Below are 13,856 nucleotides of genomic sequence, written 5' to 3'. Positions count from 1 at the left end.
GGTGTCTCACCTTATTATTAAATTACTCATCCCTTATCTCTGCTTGTTATTGTGTTCTTCAGTAACCAAGTAATCCTGTGAGTTACGCTGGCTACTTTAGCAATATGTCCTTTAAACTTCAATTCTCTATCTACTACTCCCCCCCCCCCCCCAATCCCTGACTTCATCAGTTTCCTGGAGTACAGTTCTATCAATGTGGTGCACAGTTGTAATCTTTGTATCCCAAAATGTATAACTTTACATCCTTTCATTTAGGCTTGCACTCTCATTCAAACATGGTAGTTGTCTCCATTTTTGAAAATTATGGAGACAACTACCATGTTTGAATAAAAACTTTAGTTTTTTATTATTATTATTATTATTATTATTATTATTATTACGGGCAACTCCAGGGAGTCCTTAGACTCATCAAGGGAGGCCCCAAATCATATTTATCACAACTATTCGACATTCATACAGTATCTATCATACCTCGCCTTAAACTCATTCACTGTCACAGTATCCACCACAGACTTAGGTAGCGCATTCAACTCATACACCACTCTAAAAGTAAAGAACCCAGCTCTAACACCCTTACTAACAACACTTTTGCCCAGTTTCCATGAATGTCCCATAGTCCTCCCACAACCAGCCCTGTTCTCAAAAATATCTTCTGAATTAATTTTATAGAAACCCTTCAGTAATTTGAATGTCTCAATCATATCTCCCCTCCTCTGCCTATCAACCAATTTTTGCAACCCACAAATCCTCAACCTGTTCTCATAAGGTTCATTCCACAGACCTGCTATCATCTTGGTCACTTGCCTTTGGATCCTCTCAACCTCCTCCCCATCAAGAAGAAACCTAGGTGACCAAATCTGGGCACAGTAGTCTAGATGGGGTCTTATCAAGGCTCGATACAGAGGAACAATAATCTGCTTTTCTCTGCTTGTCAACATATTCTTCAGCAACCAAGTGATTTGATGAGCTGATTTGGCCACTTTTGAAATGTGCCCTCTAAATTTCAACTCCTTATCCACCAACACTCCTAAATCTCGTGCCTCATCAATTTCCTGGAGTACCATTCCACCAATGTAGTAAACTGCTGCTAATCTTTTCACCCCAAAATGTATAACCTTACATTTTGCCACATTAAATTGATATCCATTCTCCTTAGTCCAGACCTCCAATCTATCCAGATCATCTTGCAAAATTTTGACATCATCTGCATTCACTATTGCCCTATCCAACTTTGCATCATCTGCAAACAAATGAACCGTTCTTCTCAGATCCTTTCCTATATCATTAATGAATAAATTAAACAGCAGTGGCCCAAGAACAGATCCTTGTGGCACACCACTAGTCACAGGCCGTCTTGTGGACTCTACTCCTGAATAAACCACTCTCTGATATCTCTCTGACAACCACCCTCCTATCCATCTCACCAACCCTATATCCATCCCCATATGTTGCAATTTACTGATTAGGATTCCATGTGGTATCCTGTCAATGGCCTTAGCCAGGTCCAGTAGAATCACTGTAAACCCATTACCCTTATCCAGTTCTGCCGTCACTGTGTTATAATACGTGAGTAAGTTACTAAGGCATGACCTACCCTTCACAAAACCATGTTGTCCCCAATACAGTATCCCATTTTCATCTATCCAATCTTGTATTTTCCTCTTGACTATTTTCTCCAAGACCTTGATAATGATTCTTGTTATGCTGATAGGCCGGTAATTTTCAACAGCAGCCTTAGAACCACCTTTATACAGCGGAACTATTTTCCCCTCTTTCCACCCCCTTTGGACTGACCCAGACACGAGGCTCAAATTAAACAAAATGGTCAAGGGCACTGACAATTCTTTAGCTGCTTCACGTATGACACGTGCTGGTATACCATCCAATCCCACAGATGTATTGACATTGAGGTTCTGTAATAGACTAGTTACCTCTACTTCATTCATCACAATTCCAGTATAAGCTGTTGATTCTTCCATTCCTGCAATGTCACCACCTGGATGATATACTCTTGCAAAGTGCTCGCTCAGTAATTCCACTATATCAACTGATTCGGTTAACTCCCTACACTCAGCATTTTTTAAAATCATTCTGCCATGAGCATTTTTCCTTTTACTTGCAACATATTGAAAAAACTGTTTGGAATTCTCTTTAGCCTGCATGGCCAATTTTCTTTCGTAATCCACCTTTGCTTTTCTTACCACCCTTGTTACCATCCTGGCCTGACCTTTATACTGTTCCTGCGCCTGCTGGTCACCTTTCTCCTTAAATTCCCTCCACAATTGTTTCTTTTTTTGCAGCTCAAGCTTAATAGTGTTATTCATCCATTTAACCCCTACTTGATTTATTATTCGGACTCTTGGTATACAGTCGACCATTGCGTCCTGCAAACACTTCTTAACCACCTCCCATGCACTATCAACATCCAGCCCTTGCAGTTTTACATGCCATGGCACTGAGCCAAGCACACTCCTAAGCTTGTCATACTTACCAGCCCTGTAATTCCACATGTACGCTGTCTTAATTGTAAATTCCCCTCCTTTGGCCACCTCCCAAGTCATGACCTTTTGGTCACTCTCACCAATTGGTGGTAACATGGTCATGTTCGTTACAGCCACATTCTCAGTTGCAATTACTAGATCAAGCACTCTCTGTCCCCTGGTATTTTCCACTATATGCTGTCGCAGATAATTGTCCCTTAATAACCGCATAAAATCCAATTCCTTCCTCCCATGTACCCTCTCCTCTTTCCAGTCAATGTTACCATAATTGAAATCACCCATAATAATTACCCTCCTTCCACTCATTTCTTCTATTTGCCTATGCATACTCTCCCCCACCATCTATTCCAGCACCCAATTGTATACTTTGTTCTGCTAGATTCTATCTCACACCAAACAGCCTCAAATGTGCTCTTTTCTCTATCCTGCAGATTAACTTCTATACTCCTTGGCTGCAACTCATTAGCTATCATTAATAACACTCCTCCCCCCTTTTTATTCTCCCTGTCACTCCTAAACACGCTATACCCGTCGCATTCAATCCTACTAGCTTTATCATCTTCTGTCAGCCATGTTTCACTAATACCAACAACCTGTGGCCTGGAAGTGCCAACCAAGGCCAAGAATTCTTCTTTCTTGTTCCTAATACTCCTGGCATTAATGTACATGAATTGCAGAAGCCCATTAATCCCATCCCTACTTTGATGCCTTATACTAACTATCCCATTCTGATTTGTTGTCCTTCGTACTTGTTCTGGCATATTATACTCATTCCTACACTGAACTGCCTCCCTAAAGTCTGCATGTCTACTCCCCCATCTTAATAAATCTAGTTTCCCTGAGTCTGTACATCATTCATCAACACTTTTTCAAGTCTCCGTACACCAACTCCATTCAAATGTAACCCATCCATCTTATATAAATCCTTTCGCCCATCAAACTCACTCCAGACATCCACAAATTTCACACCACTCTCCATGCATAACCCACACATAATGTCATTGGCAATTATGACCCTCCTTCTAAACATTTAACTGTCATACCACGGTAAAATACTCACCATTCTAACTCTCTCACTCTTCTCTTTTGCTACCTCAAGTAATTCTCTCACATCCTCTATCATTTTCATTTTGTCTTCTTTCAAATCATTTGTTCCCGCCACAATTATCATCTCTTTCACCCTTTGTTTTTGCATTCGAATAGATTCGCCGACGTCCTTTATGTTCGCACCCAGCTGGTACGATTTCGTCAAACTCTCAACTATCACACCTCTTAATAGCGAATCCCCATACAGCACTCACTCCTTCATTTTATTAACGTTTACGAACATTCTATTATTTTTCGTAATAGACTTTCGGCGTTTATTAGTCGGTATGTTCAGCACACATTTTTCCATGCGCTCCAGTTGCCTTTTCTCTCTGTGTATCGCTCTGTTCAATTTTGCGATTTCACTACTCGCATTTATCTCATCATTATCATTATCAATCAAATCATCCATTCTTTCTGTATTTCTACCTTCATTTATACTTTCAACTACGCTCTCGCACCTATCTTGTACTACCTCGCAATTCACTATCACACCGCCATTTTTTTCATTCAGATTATCGTTAACGATATCGCCATTTTTTTCATTCTGACTATCGTTAACGCTATCTCTCTCGCCTCCCGACACACGCTTGAGATCCTCATTCTCTTTACACTTTCTGCACATATTTATCCCACTATCACCATCTAACCAGACTCCCACCGCTCTTCGCAAAGCATACATCTCACAGACAGCACATTGCATGAACTCTTTTACATCAAAGTTCTTAAACACACATATTAAACACACCTGGCTGCCATTTTTTTATTTTTATTTTTTTATCGGTGCCATATGTACGCTATCTTATCCTCAAAATACTAATTAAAATAACACAGAAAAGACACAAAAATTGCACAGACACACCTAGAAACAAAATGCAAACAATACTACGTAAAAATTTAGTAAAATTGCCAATGAAACACAAAATACCACTAATCTTTTCAAGAGCTCTCGACAAGCCGACGATCATATCAATACGACACCTATATTATATATGAACATTTTTTAGATTTTAGTTTAATGTAACTAAAATCTACAGAATGTAGATTTTAGTTATATGAAACTAAAGTTTTTATTCAAACACGGTAGTTGTCTCCATAATTTTCAAAAATGTATAACTTTACACTTTTCTACATTAAATTGACATCCATTATGTTTTGCCCATACCATCAGCCTGTTTCATTCTCTTGTCTTTCAACATCTTCCTAGAATTAGTTTCAGACATACCATTGCACACAGGGTGAAAGTAATTGTGCATTGGTATCTCTTTCACCCTGTGTGCATTGGTATGTCTGAATCAAACCAATGCACACAGGGTGAAAGTAATTGTGACATTCTAGTGAGCATTGTGATAATTTATTTTTATCTTAAGCTTTAGCTTTACAGCTCTTGCTACAAAATTAATAACGGAAAAACTCACGTAAAAATGTATATGTATTTATATGTCTGCTCACGGTATTCCCTTATTAAAACAGCTCTTCTTGTTTTTGCAAACAAGACCCTTCAAGCAAATTACTGGGGATATTGGCAGGTAGCTGGACATGTTTTGAAGGGCTATAAACCCCACAATGTTTGGTCGGCAGATTTGTCTGATCACTGTGCTTACAATGGAGATTTTTAAGTACCCATTGTTTAAGAGTTACTTGACTAAATTAAATAAACCACCTGTCTGCACGGTTAGCCTAGTGACTGTGCACTTCGCAACCATATGACTGTGGAAGGAGTGTCCCAGGTTCGATTCCTGTTGAAGACGTGAGGAATTTGAGGATCTTCCTCAGCCATAGCCAAGTTAGCCAGTCTTGGGTGCAGGCAGTAGGGTTTTTCCACCAGTTTATCTGGCATTTTTCATCCCACAAGCATGAAAACCAGCCCCATGAACACACACGGATCTACAGCCATAAATACTTAACCCCCCCAATAGGGACAGGGGAGAAAAAGGGAGGAAACTCCATACGAATAAATAAAATAAATAAATGAACCAGTTGTGAACTTATTTGATTTCAATGAGAATAACTTCTACATGCTATTTAAAAGAACTAAGTTCTTTTAACAAGGAAACTATTTATATAAATGCTAAACACAGGTACAAACGCAACATTATGTGTTCATGTCTGTTCCTTTTTTTTGTGGAAGCTAGACCTAGGAAGATACCAAAGTTAAATCAGTGCAGGAGTCAAATTCTCTGCTTAATTTTACTGTGCAGTATGACTAAATGCAATAGAGTAACCCTTCAAAGCCAGTAATTTTTCCATCTTTCTCAAGATATTAATCCCACAAGTGCACCTGACTCTAACTTACCTTCTTGCCTTTTGTTTATTAACTAACAGTTATTAAGCTATCTACAACCAACAGGCTATCAAGTTTCTTCCCTGTGGAAACTCAGGTTTTGCACAGAGAATGCATGAAGTTAACAGAGGTATTACTGAACAGTAAATGGTGCAATGTGTAGAGTGCTCTCCTGTGATGGGTCCTTGGACTCTATGAAGATATCATATAATAATAGCATTCCATTTTCCCTGATATTGTTTATCTATAGCCTGGTGGAACTGTTCATCCTGCTCATCATTTCCTGCATGCAGGCTTTTCTTTTAGAAAAGATGTTTAGATGAAAATTTAAAAAAAATGTTTTTTTCTTGACATTCTGATTAAAACTTTTTTTTTTTTGAATGCTTCATATTTTAATACAACCCTAAACTGATAGCCAACAAATACACCTTTCTTAAGTTTGGTCTCCAAACTTTGACATTGGATACTAGAATTATTATTATTATTATTATGTGACACCTCCGGGGAGTCCAAAGACTCATTGAGGGAGAGTGTGCCATTAGCATCGAATGATTGGATCCCTGTCCAACTACTAATCGCACTCAAACTTGCTTAAGCCATTAGTAGCAGAGGTATCAGAAAGCCAGTCTCTGATCCAATGCATCAATCTAATATCCAACCTCATCCACTCTAGTTTGACTATCAACTTATTATGCAGTAATCGATCAAAAGCCTTTGCGAAATCTTATTATACCACTGTGTATCCCTCTCCTCTCTCACCTTATTGTAATAAGTAAGTATATTATTAAAACATGACTTCCCTTTAGCAAATCCATGCTGTCCATCAAAGATAATACCATTGTTGTCAACCCACTTCTGAATCCTAGTTCTCACCATCTTCTCCAACAACTTAACCACAACACCTGACACACACAGATAGGCCTATAATTTGATGCCTGAGTTCTACCACCAATCTTATGAAGTGGCACAATCTTGCCCTCCATCTACTACTTTGGAACTCAACTCAGTGAAAGACTCATATTTAAAAAAATATGTCAAGGCAGATGTCAGTCAGCTCTCTGGCACATTCTTTCAGAATACATTTTGGTATATTATTCCACAGCCTTATTGTTATCAAGTTTGCTCAACTCCCCATACATCTCTTGCTCACTTACAATCAGTCTCTCCTCTCCATCATTAACTGCTCTTAATCTCTCCATGATGTCACATTCACAAGAATGAAAGACCTTTATGAACTGCTTATTAAGTAACTCCGCTATATCTTCAACCTCAGTTGTCCTTATACCATTTTCTCCAATCAATGTCATCTTTCCATAATCATTCTTTATTTTGATGGCTACATATCAAAAGAACTCCCTAGGATTCTTTTTGGCTTCATTAGCTAACTGCTGCTCATACTTCACTTTTGCTACCCTTACCAACCAAGTCACCTTCCTTGCCTGGTTTTTGTAATCCTCATTGAATTATATATAACCACTTCTCTTATGCTGCCTCATAATGCCTTTTTTCTCTGTATCACATGCTTAATCTCTTTATTCATTCATTTCCCCACCTACTTTGCTTCTACTGGATAGTTCTTGAATATCCAACAAGCTGTATTGATCTCTTTTCCAGCTAACTCCTCATTCCATTCTACAACTGCAAGCTGTCTACTGAGCTCTTCATAATCACCAGCCTTGTAGTTCCACTTTTCTCACAGAGGTCCTCAGATGAAGAGAGAACAGGAATACAAGAGGAACAGGGAAACAGGGAATGGGCCTGGGTGGTCAGGGAGATATAGGGAGAGTGGATGTTGAAAGTAGAATGACTTGCTTCTACTGGATAGTTCTTGAATATCCAACAAGCTGTATTGATCTCTTTTCCAGCTAACTCCTCATTCCATTCTACAACTGCAAGCTGTCTACTGAGCTCTTCATAATCACCAGCCTTGTAGTTCCACTTTTCTCACAGAGGTCCTCAGATGAAGAGAGAACAGGAATACAAGAGGAACAGGGAAACAGGGAATGGGCCTGGGTGGTCAGGGAGATATAGGGAGAGTGGATGTTGAAAGTAGAATGAATGCATGCATGGAGATGGAGTATATTACATGTGGGTGTGGAAGTTGAGACTGAGCTGATATATGTGGTAAGTGATGATAAAGGTGATTTGGTAAGGACAGTTGTGGTGGGGGAGATCACAACCAACAAGTAGCTTGGATAAGAACTATCCAAGCTACTTGTTGGTTGTGATACCTAAAAATGAACTGCTGTGTTTTAAGAAAAATTAAATATGCTAAGATATTATATTCTTGTTTTCATCCTTTATCCTAGTGTAAGCAAACAAAGTTTGAACGTGAAGTCACTTCACCACATCAACTTCCTTAGTATCACATAATGAAAGCACATATCCTTACACACATGTATAATGCTATGCATTATGGGAAGGACTGTAAGAATATCCATAAGGATATTTGCATTTCATTATGGGATACTAAGGCAATTAATGTGACGTCATTAGCTTCTATATGCAAGTAACCCAGTGGTGAAGTGACTTCATGGGCAAAGTTTGTTTGCTTACACTTGAATAAAGGATGAAACCAAGAATATAATTTCTTGGTTTCAACCTTTTCATTTTTAATTTATAGTATAACCAGATGGAAAAACTTTCATCTTCTGTGTTTGTTTACAAATGCCAGAAGTATCAGAAATAAGAGAGATGAAATGGATTCACTGATTGAGTTTATTTGCCCCAAAATCATTGGAATAAGGGAAACATGATTGAATGAAAATGATATCCTAACAGGAATAGAAATTCAAGGATACAGTATTTTTCGCAAAGATAGAAAGGACAAGGTGAACCTCTGTAGCTCAGTCAGTATAGACAGAGCCCTTTGGTAGGAAAGACCTGGGTTCGATTCCTGTTCAAGACATCTGGTTATCTGGTCTCTTTCAATTAAAGGTGAGTAAGCCAGTCTCATATGGAGATTGGGGATTTTTTTGTCCTCCAGAACTGGCAAACTAGCCGTGTGAACACACACAGCTACAGACATAGGACACACTGGGAGGCATAGCGCCAACCACCTTATCCTCGAGATGGGTGCAGTTGTGAAGCCCGCAGCTAAAAGAACCTCATTGATTTGTGAAATGCTTAAGATGATAGAAAGGACAAGAAGAGAGGGGGAGTGCTGCTGATGATAGAAAGGACAAGAAGAGAGGGGGAGTGCTGCTGATGATAGAGGGGAATTATGTCCACATAAGATAAATATTAAAGAGGGAAATGGTGATAATGGACATGATGCAGCATGGTGTAAAGTGGAGGTCAACTGAAAGGCATATTATTATTATTATTATTACATGACATCTCCAGGGAGTCCAAATACTCATCGAGGGAGGACACCTACTCCACAACTCTCAGTCTCCACCACTCAATCCACCAACAACACACCACATCTACACCAATGCACAGTATTTTCTCTACCACAGTATTTTCATAGATAATCACAAACATCCATGCCCATGGTGGGATTCGAACCCATAGCCTTTTGGCTGAATAACAGATACACTAACCATTCAGCCAACCAGGTCAGCTACTATGGGCTAGGTAATGTGGAGGGTGGGTATGAAGAAATGTATAAACAACTTCAATTAGTGAATAATGGAAGAATAATTATTATGGGAGATTTTAATTATGGCAGTATAGATTGCAATGAAAAGATAACATTTGGGAATAAGGAAAATTAATTTCTTGAGCTCTTGAGAGATAACTCTCAGGCACGTGAGGATCGAAAGCTTTAGATCTAATCTTTCCCTTAGGAATGCAATTGCAAGTGGAGTTCTGCAAGGGTTGTGATTATGACAAATTTAGGAGACAGCTTGAAGCTATAGAATGGAACAAGGAGTTGATTGGCAAAGAAATACATAACTTCATCAATGTGTGAATATATTTCAAAGGCCAAAAGGACGAACAAGATAGGTGTAAAATGAATGAATGAGGAACTTAAGCATGAAATCTGGAAGAAGGTACTTTGGAGGCATTACAAGATGAATAATTGTAATAATCAGTTACATGAAGTGTATAAAGAACAAGCTAGGAGAGTGACTCATTTAGTAAGGAAAGCAAAAGTGCAGTATGAGCAGAAATTGGCAAATCAAGTGAAGAAAAACCAGAGAGAGTTTTTTTAGATATATGGCAAGTCGAAGGAAGTATCCCATAATGCAAAGCACATCCTTACGGGCAGTGGTGAGCTATGGGGGCTCGTGCTAGCCCTTTGTTAAATTTTTCCAAAATTTGCGAGCCCCTTGTTCTTCTTGTTTAATAATCTTGTAGAACTAGAAAATACCACCGTGGAATGTAAAATGTATAATATCACCGTGGAATGATACTATAATTGCTACTTTAAATTCATATAGATTTTCTGATAACTATATAAAAAATCATTTCATTGCATTTTGTTCTGATGGAGCTAGTGTAATGTTAGAAAACAAATCAAAACATTTCACCACCGTGGAATGTAAAATGTATAATATCACCGTGGAATGATACTATAATTGCTACTTTAAATTCATATAGATTTTCTGATAACTATATAAAAAATCATTTCATTGCATTTTGTTCTGATGGAGCTAGTGTAATGTTAGAAAACAAAACAAAACAGGTGTTGCAATCAAACTTCTACAAAAATTTCCCAACGTTGTGATTTGGCATTGCGCTCATTGTTTACACTTAATATTAGACGATTCAATAAAAAACATTAAAGAAATAAATCATTTTGAAATATTTATGGATAAATTATATGCTTTTTATCATCAATCACCAAAAAATCAACGAGAATTTAATACGATTGCAAAAGACCTTGGTATCGAAATTTTAAAGATCGGCTGTGTGTTTGGACCACGATGGGCAGCTTGCAGTTTACGAACTGCTCTTGCTTTGTGGAAATATTACCCAACTTTATGCAAGCATTTTGCATCGAACAATAAATATAAGGGTGTTTTAAGCCGACTTCTCAATTTGGAATTTTTAAAAGATCTAGCAGTAATGATTGATATCCTTCATATATGTCAGAAGCTCTACAAAGTCACAATATAAGTATTATAAGGGCTAAGTTTTTTCTTTTTTTTTTTGCCGATGATGCGAGCTCTTTGTTAAAATCTCCATAACTCACCACTGCTTACGGGTATATATTATATAATGCTATGCATTATGGGAAGGGTCACTATCCAGACCAGTTTCGACCTTTGGGATACTAAGACAAGTTATGATGTGAAGTTATAAGCTTCTATGTACTAGTTGACCTAGTTCTGAAAATAGTTTAGGCACAAACTTGTTTGCCTAGACTTGGATAAAGGATTAAACCAAGTAATATAATTTCTTGGTATCTTTAATTTATAATATAACCAAGTGAAAAATTTTCCAACACCTATCTCTAATCCAGAGTATTTTATTAATAAGGTAGGACACCTTCTGGTAACTTGTATATGAAAATATGATTTCTGCATTACTTCAACCTTGGAATCACCTCTGGGTCTGGCTCTGACTGATGAGACTTCAATAAATGTTGAAACTGGTCTGGGTAGTGACCCTCCCCATAATGCATAGCATTATACATACCTGTAAGGATATGTCCTTTGAATTATGGGATACTGAGGCAAGTGATGCAAAGTTATAAGCTTCTATATACTTGTTGCCTTTGTCCTGAAAATAATTTAGGTGCAAGTTTCCTACACTTGGATACTATATAATTTCTTGGTATCTTTAATTTATAACTTGAAGTGTTGATCTTCTTCTCAATTGCTTTATTGTCCAAGACAACTTGTATATTAATTTGTACATTAGTGATATATGAAATGATGTGATGGAAAATATTCGTTTGTTTGCTGAAAAAGTAAAACTGCATAGAGCAATAATTGATAATGATGCTGTAGAGATGATTTAAACTGACTGGCAATATAGTCAAAAGAGAATTCCTATCAATTTATTATAGAAGTGTAAGGTTATGCATTTTGAGATTAAAAGGTTACTACATTGATGAAACTTGCTGCAGGAAGTTAATAAGGCCAGGGATTTGGGAATGTTAGATTGGATATGACTGGAGAGTTTCAACAGCTAAAACAAAAAGGACAATTGATGATTATTTAAAATTTTAAGTGAATATTGACTACTTCATGAAAAAATATTGTAAAAAAAATTATGGAAGTGTACTTATCTGTAAAACAAAATTTATATTTTGTATGTTAAGGTGCTGAATCCAAATCTGCAATAAAAAAAAATTCATAATGTAAGAAGTTTGTTTCACAAATAAGTATACTTTCCTAGCTTCATCACTTTTCATCATCCAACCTCTATGGAATCAAAAGACTTGCTGTGGGAGGTCCCACTGTCACATACATACATAGCCCATCAACCCATGCCTTAAAATTATCCTCTGTTTCTGCACACTCACTCATGAACACTTACAACTCTCCATCCAAGTAAAACTTGCTCCTTATTCATAATTTTAGAAATGAAGCCCCTAAATTTTTAAGTCCTTGTTCACCTCCAGATCCCTCCATTAGCTATCATACCCTCCTATCATTCTTTCTTCTTCTTCTAGCCACATACTGAAAGAATCATTCAGGATACACTATTGTTGTTATTATTATTATTATTAGCATCTCACCTCCATTGAGTCAGAGACTCATCCTGGGAGGTACACACTATCTAAGCACACGTAATGCTCATCTAACTGTGTTTCAATGTGTCTACGTGCACAACATACACAACAAAAAATTCCACTCACCAACCACTCTCCGTGCAAAGAATTTGTTCCTCACTCCTCTATTCACACCTTCCCTATACAATTTCCAGTGATGGCCTCTTGTTCCATGGTGTAATGGTTAGCACTCTGGACTTTAAATACAGTGATCCGAGTTCAAGTCTCAGTGGGACCTTGTAGTTTATTTTGAATAGGACCTATTTTTGAGGAGAGATCCTCATGGTAGGATGGAGGAAATTGAGACTTTTGTGTCGTTGATGAAGTGAGCCAACAACAGAGACCACACACACAGCTGAGGCGTGGATGAGCCTATCTGCTGGTGAGCCTCCTATGTCTACACCGTTCATGCAGCATATGATATTAAATTAAATAAATTAATTTTAGCTACAAGTTTTAATATGTTGAACATTATTACTGTTTCATTAATGATGCATTTTGTTTTTCAGTACTTTGTAAGGTTATTATGAATCAATCAGAAGGAATACTAACATCACCTCATCATCCATACTATTATGGTCAAGATAAATCCTGCTGGTGGATAGTTACTCCTCCTTCAAATACACATGTTCAGCTTGATTTTATCATATATGATATAGCCCAAAAGGAAACTGCTCATCATTCTGGAAGCTGCAGAGATGAATTAATAGTATATCCAGGTTATACAAATAATACTGCAATAAAGTCACCAGATAGCAAAACATTTCCTAAACGCATAATATCCAAGGGTGAAATGCAGATACATCTGAAAAGCTGTTTTCGGTATTCCTTGAGTCGTTATCGTGGTTTTTATGCTATTTATAAATTCGTTGGTGAGTATTGAATAAAAACCTTATTTTTTTGTAACTTGTATGTAGTCTTTAAATGGTTGTTTTGTAGATTACTTTTGTAATAGCAATCCTATCTCTATAGTAGCACAATTTATACTTACCATGGGTGGGCTAAAGGTTAGCGAATTCTAGAATTCTGCTTTGCTCTGGTGAACAGAAGTATAATTTTTTGACATTGAACAGTATTACCTATCATCTAGAAGAAATAAGAAGCTGCATAATTGCATTAGAGAAGTGATTCCCAAACACGTCTGTAAGTATTTTTTTTTGTTTATGTGTATAAAAAATATCCTTGCTAGCCTGGTGCCACATAGCTTAGCTTATCTGCTTTCCAACCAAAACGTTTTAGGTATGGTTGTTTTATGAATTTCTCTTTATGTGGTTAATGAATTTCAAATCCCAGTGAAAGACCACTATCCTGATTA

At 37.4% G+C, this 13,856-nt stretch overlaps 1 protein-coding gene across 2 annotated transcripts in view; it reads left to right on the top strand.

Moving 5' to 3' along the window:
• The window catches only part of LOC150108267 (uncharacterized), a 709,268-nt gene that overhangs the window by 125,151 nt on the left and 570,261 nt on the right, over positions 1 to 13,856 (top strand). For both annotated transcript variants that reach the window (XR_016548127.1, XM_090390670.1), the window contains exon 16: positions 13,051 to 13,413. Coding sequence is in view for 1 of the 2 variants with exons in the window: in XM_090390670.1 (XP_090246796.1) it covers positions 13,051 to 13,413 (363 nt within the window). In the remaining variant the exon portion in view is untranslated. The remainder of the gene's footprint in view (positions 1 to 13,050; positions 13,414 to 13,856) is intronic.

The sequence above is a fragment of the Typopeltis vanoorti genome, chromosome 3 (assembly GCF_054136105.1).
Source record: "Typopeltis vanoorti isolate ZY-2024b chromosome 3, IOZ_Tvanoo_1.0, whole genome shotgun sequence".
NCBI lineage: Eukaryota > Metazoa > Arthropoda > Arachnida > Uropygi > Thelyphonidae > Typopeltis > Typopeltis vanoorti.
Note: the sequence above shows the minus strand (reverse complement) of the source record. Positions and strands in the feature narration are given on the sequence as shown.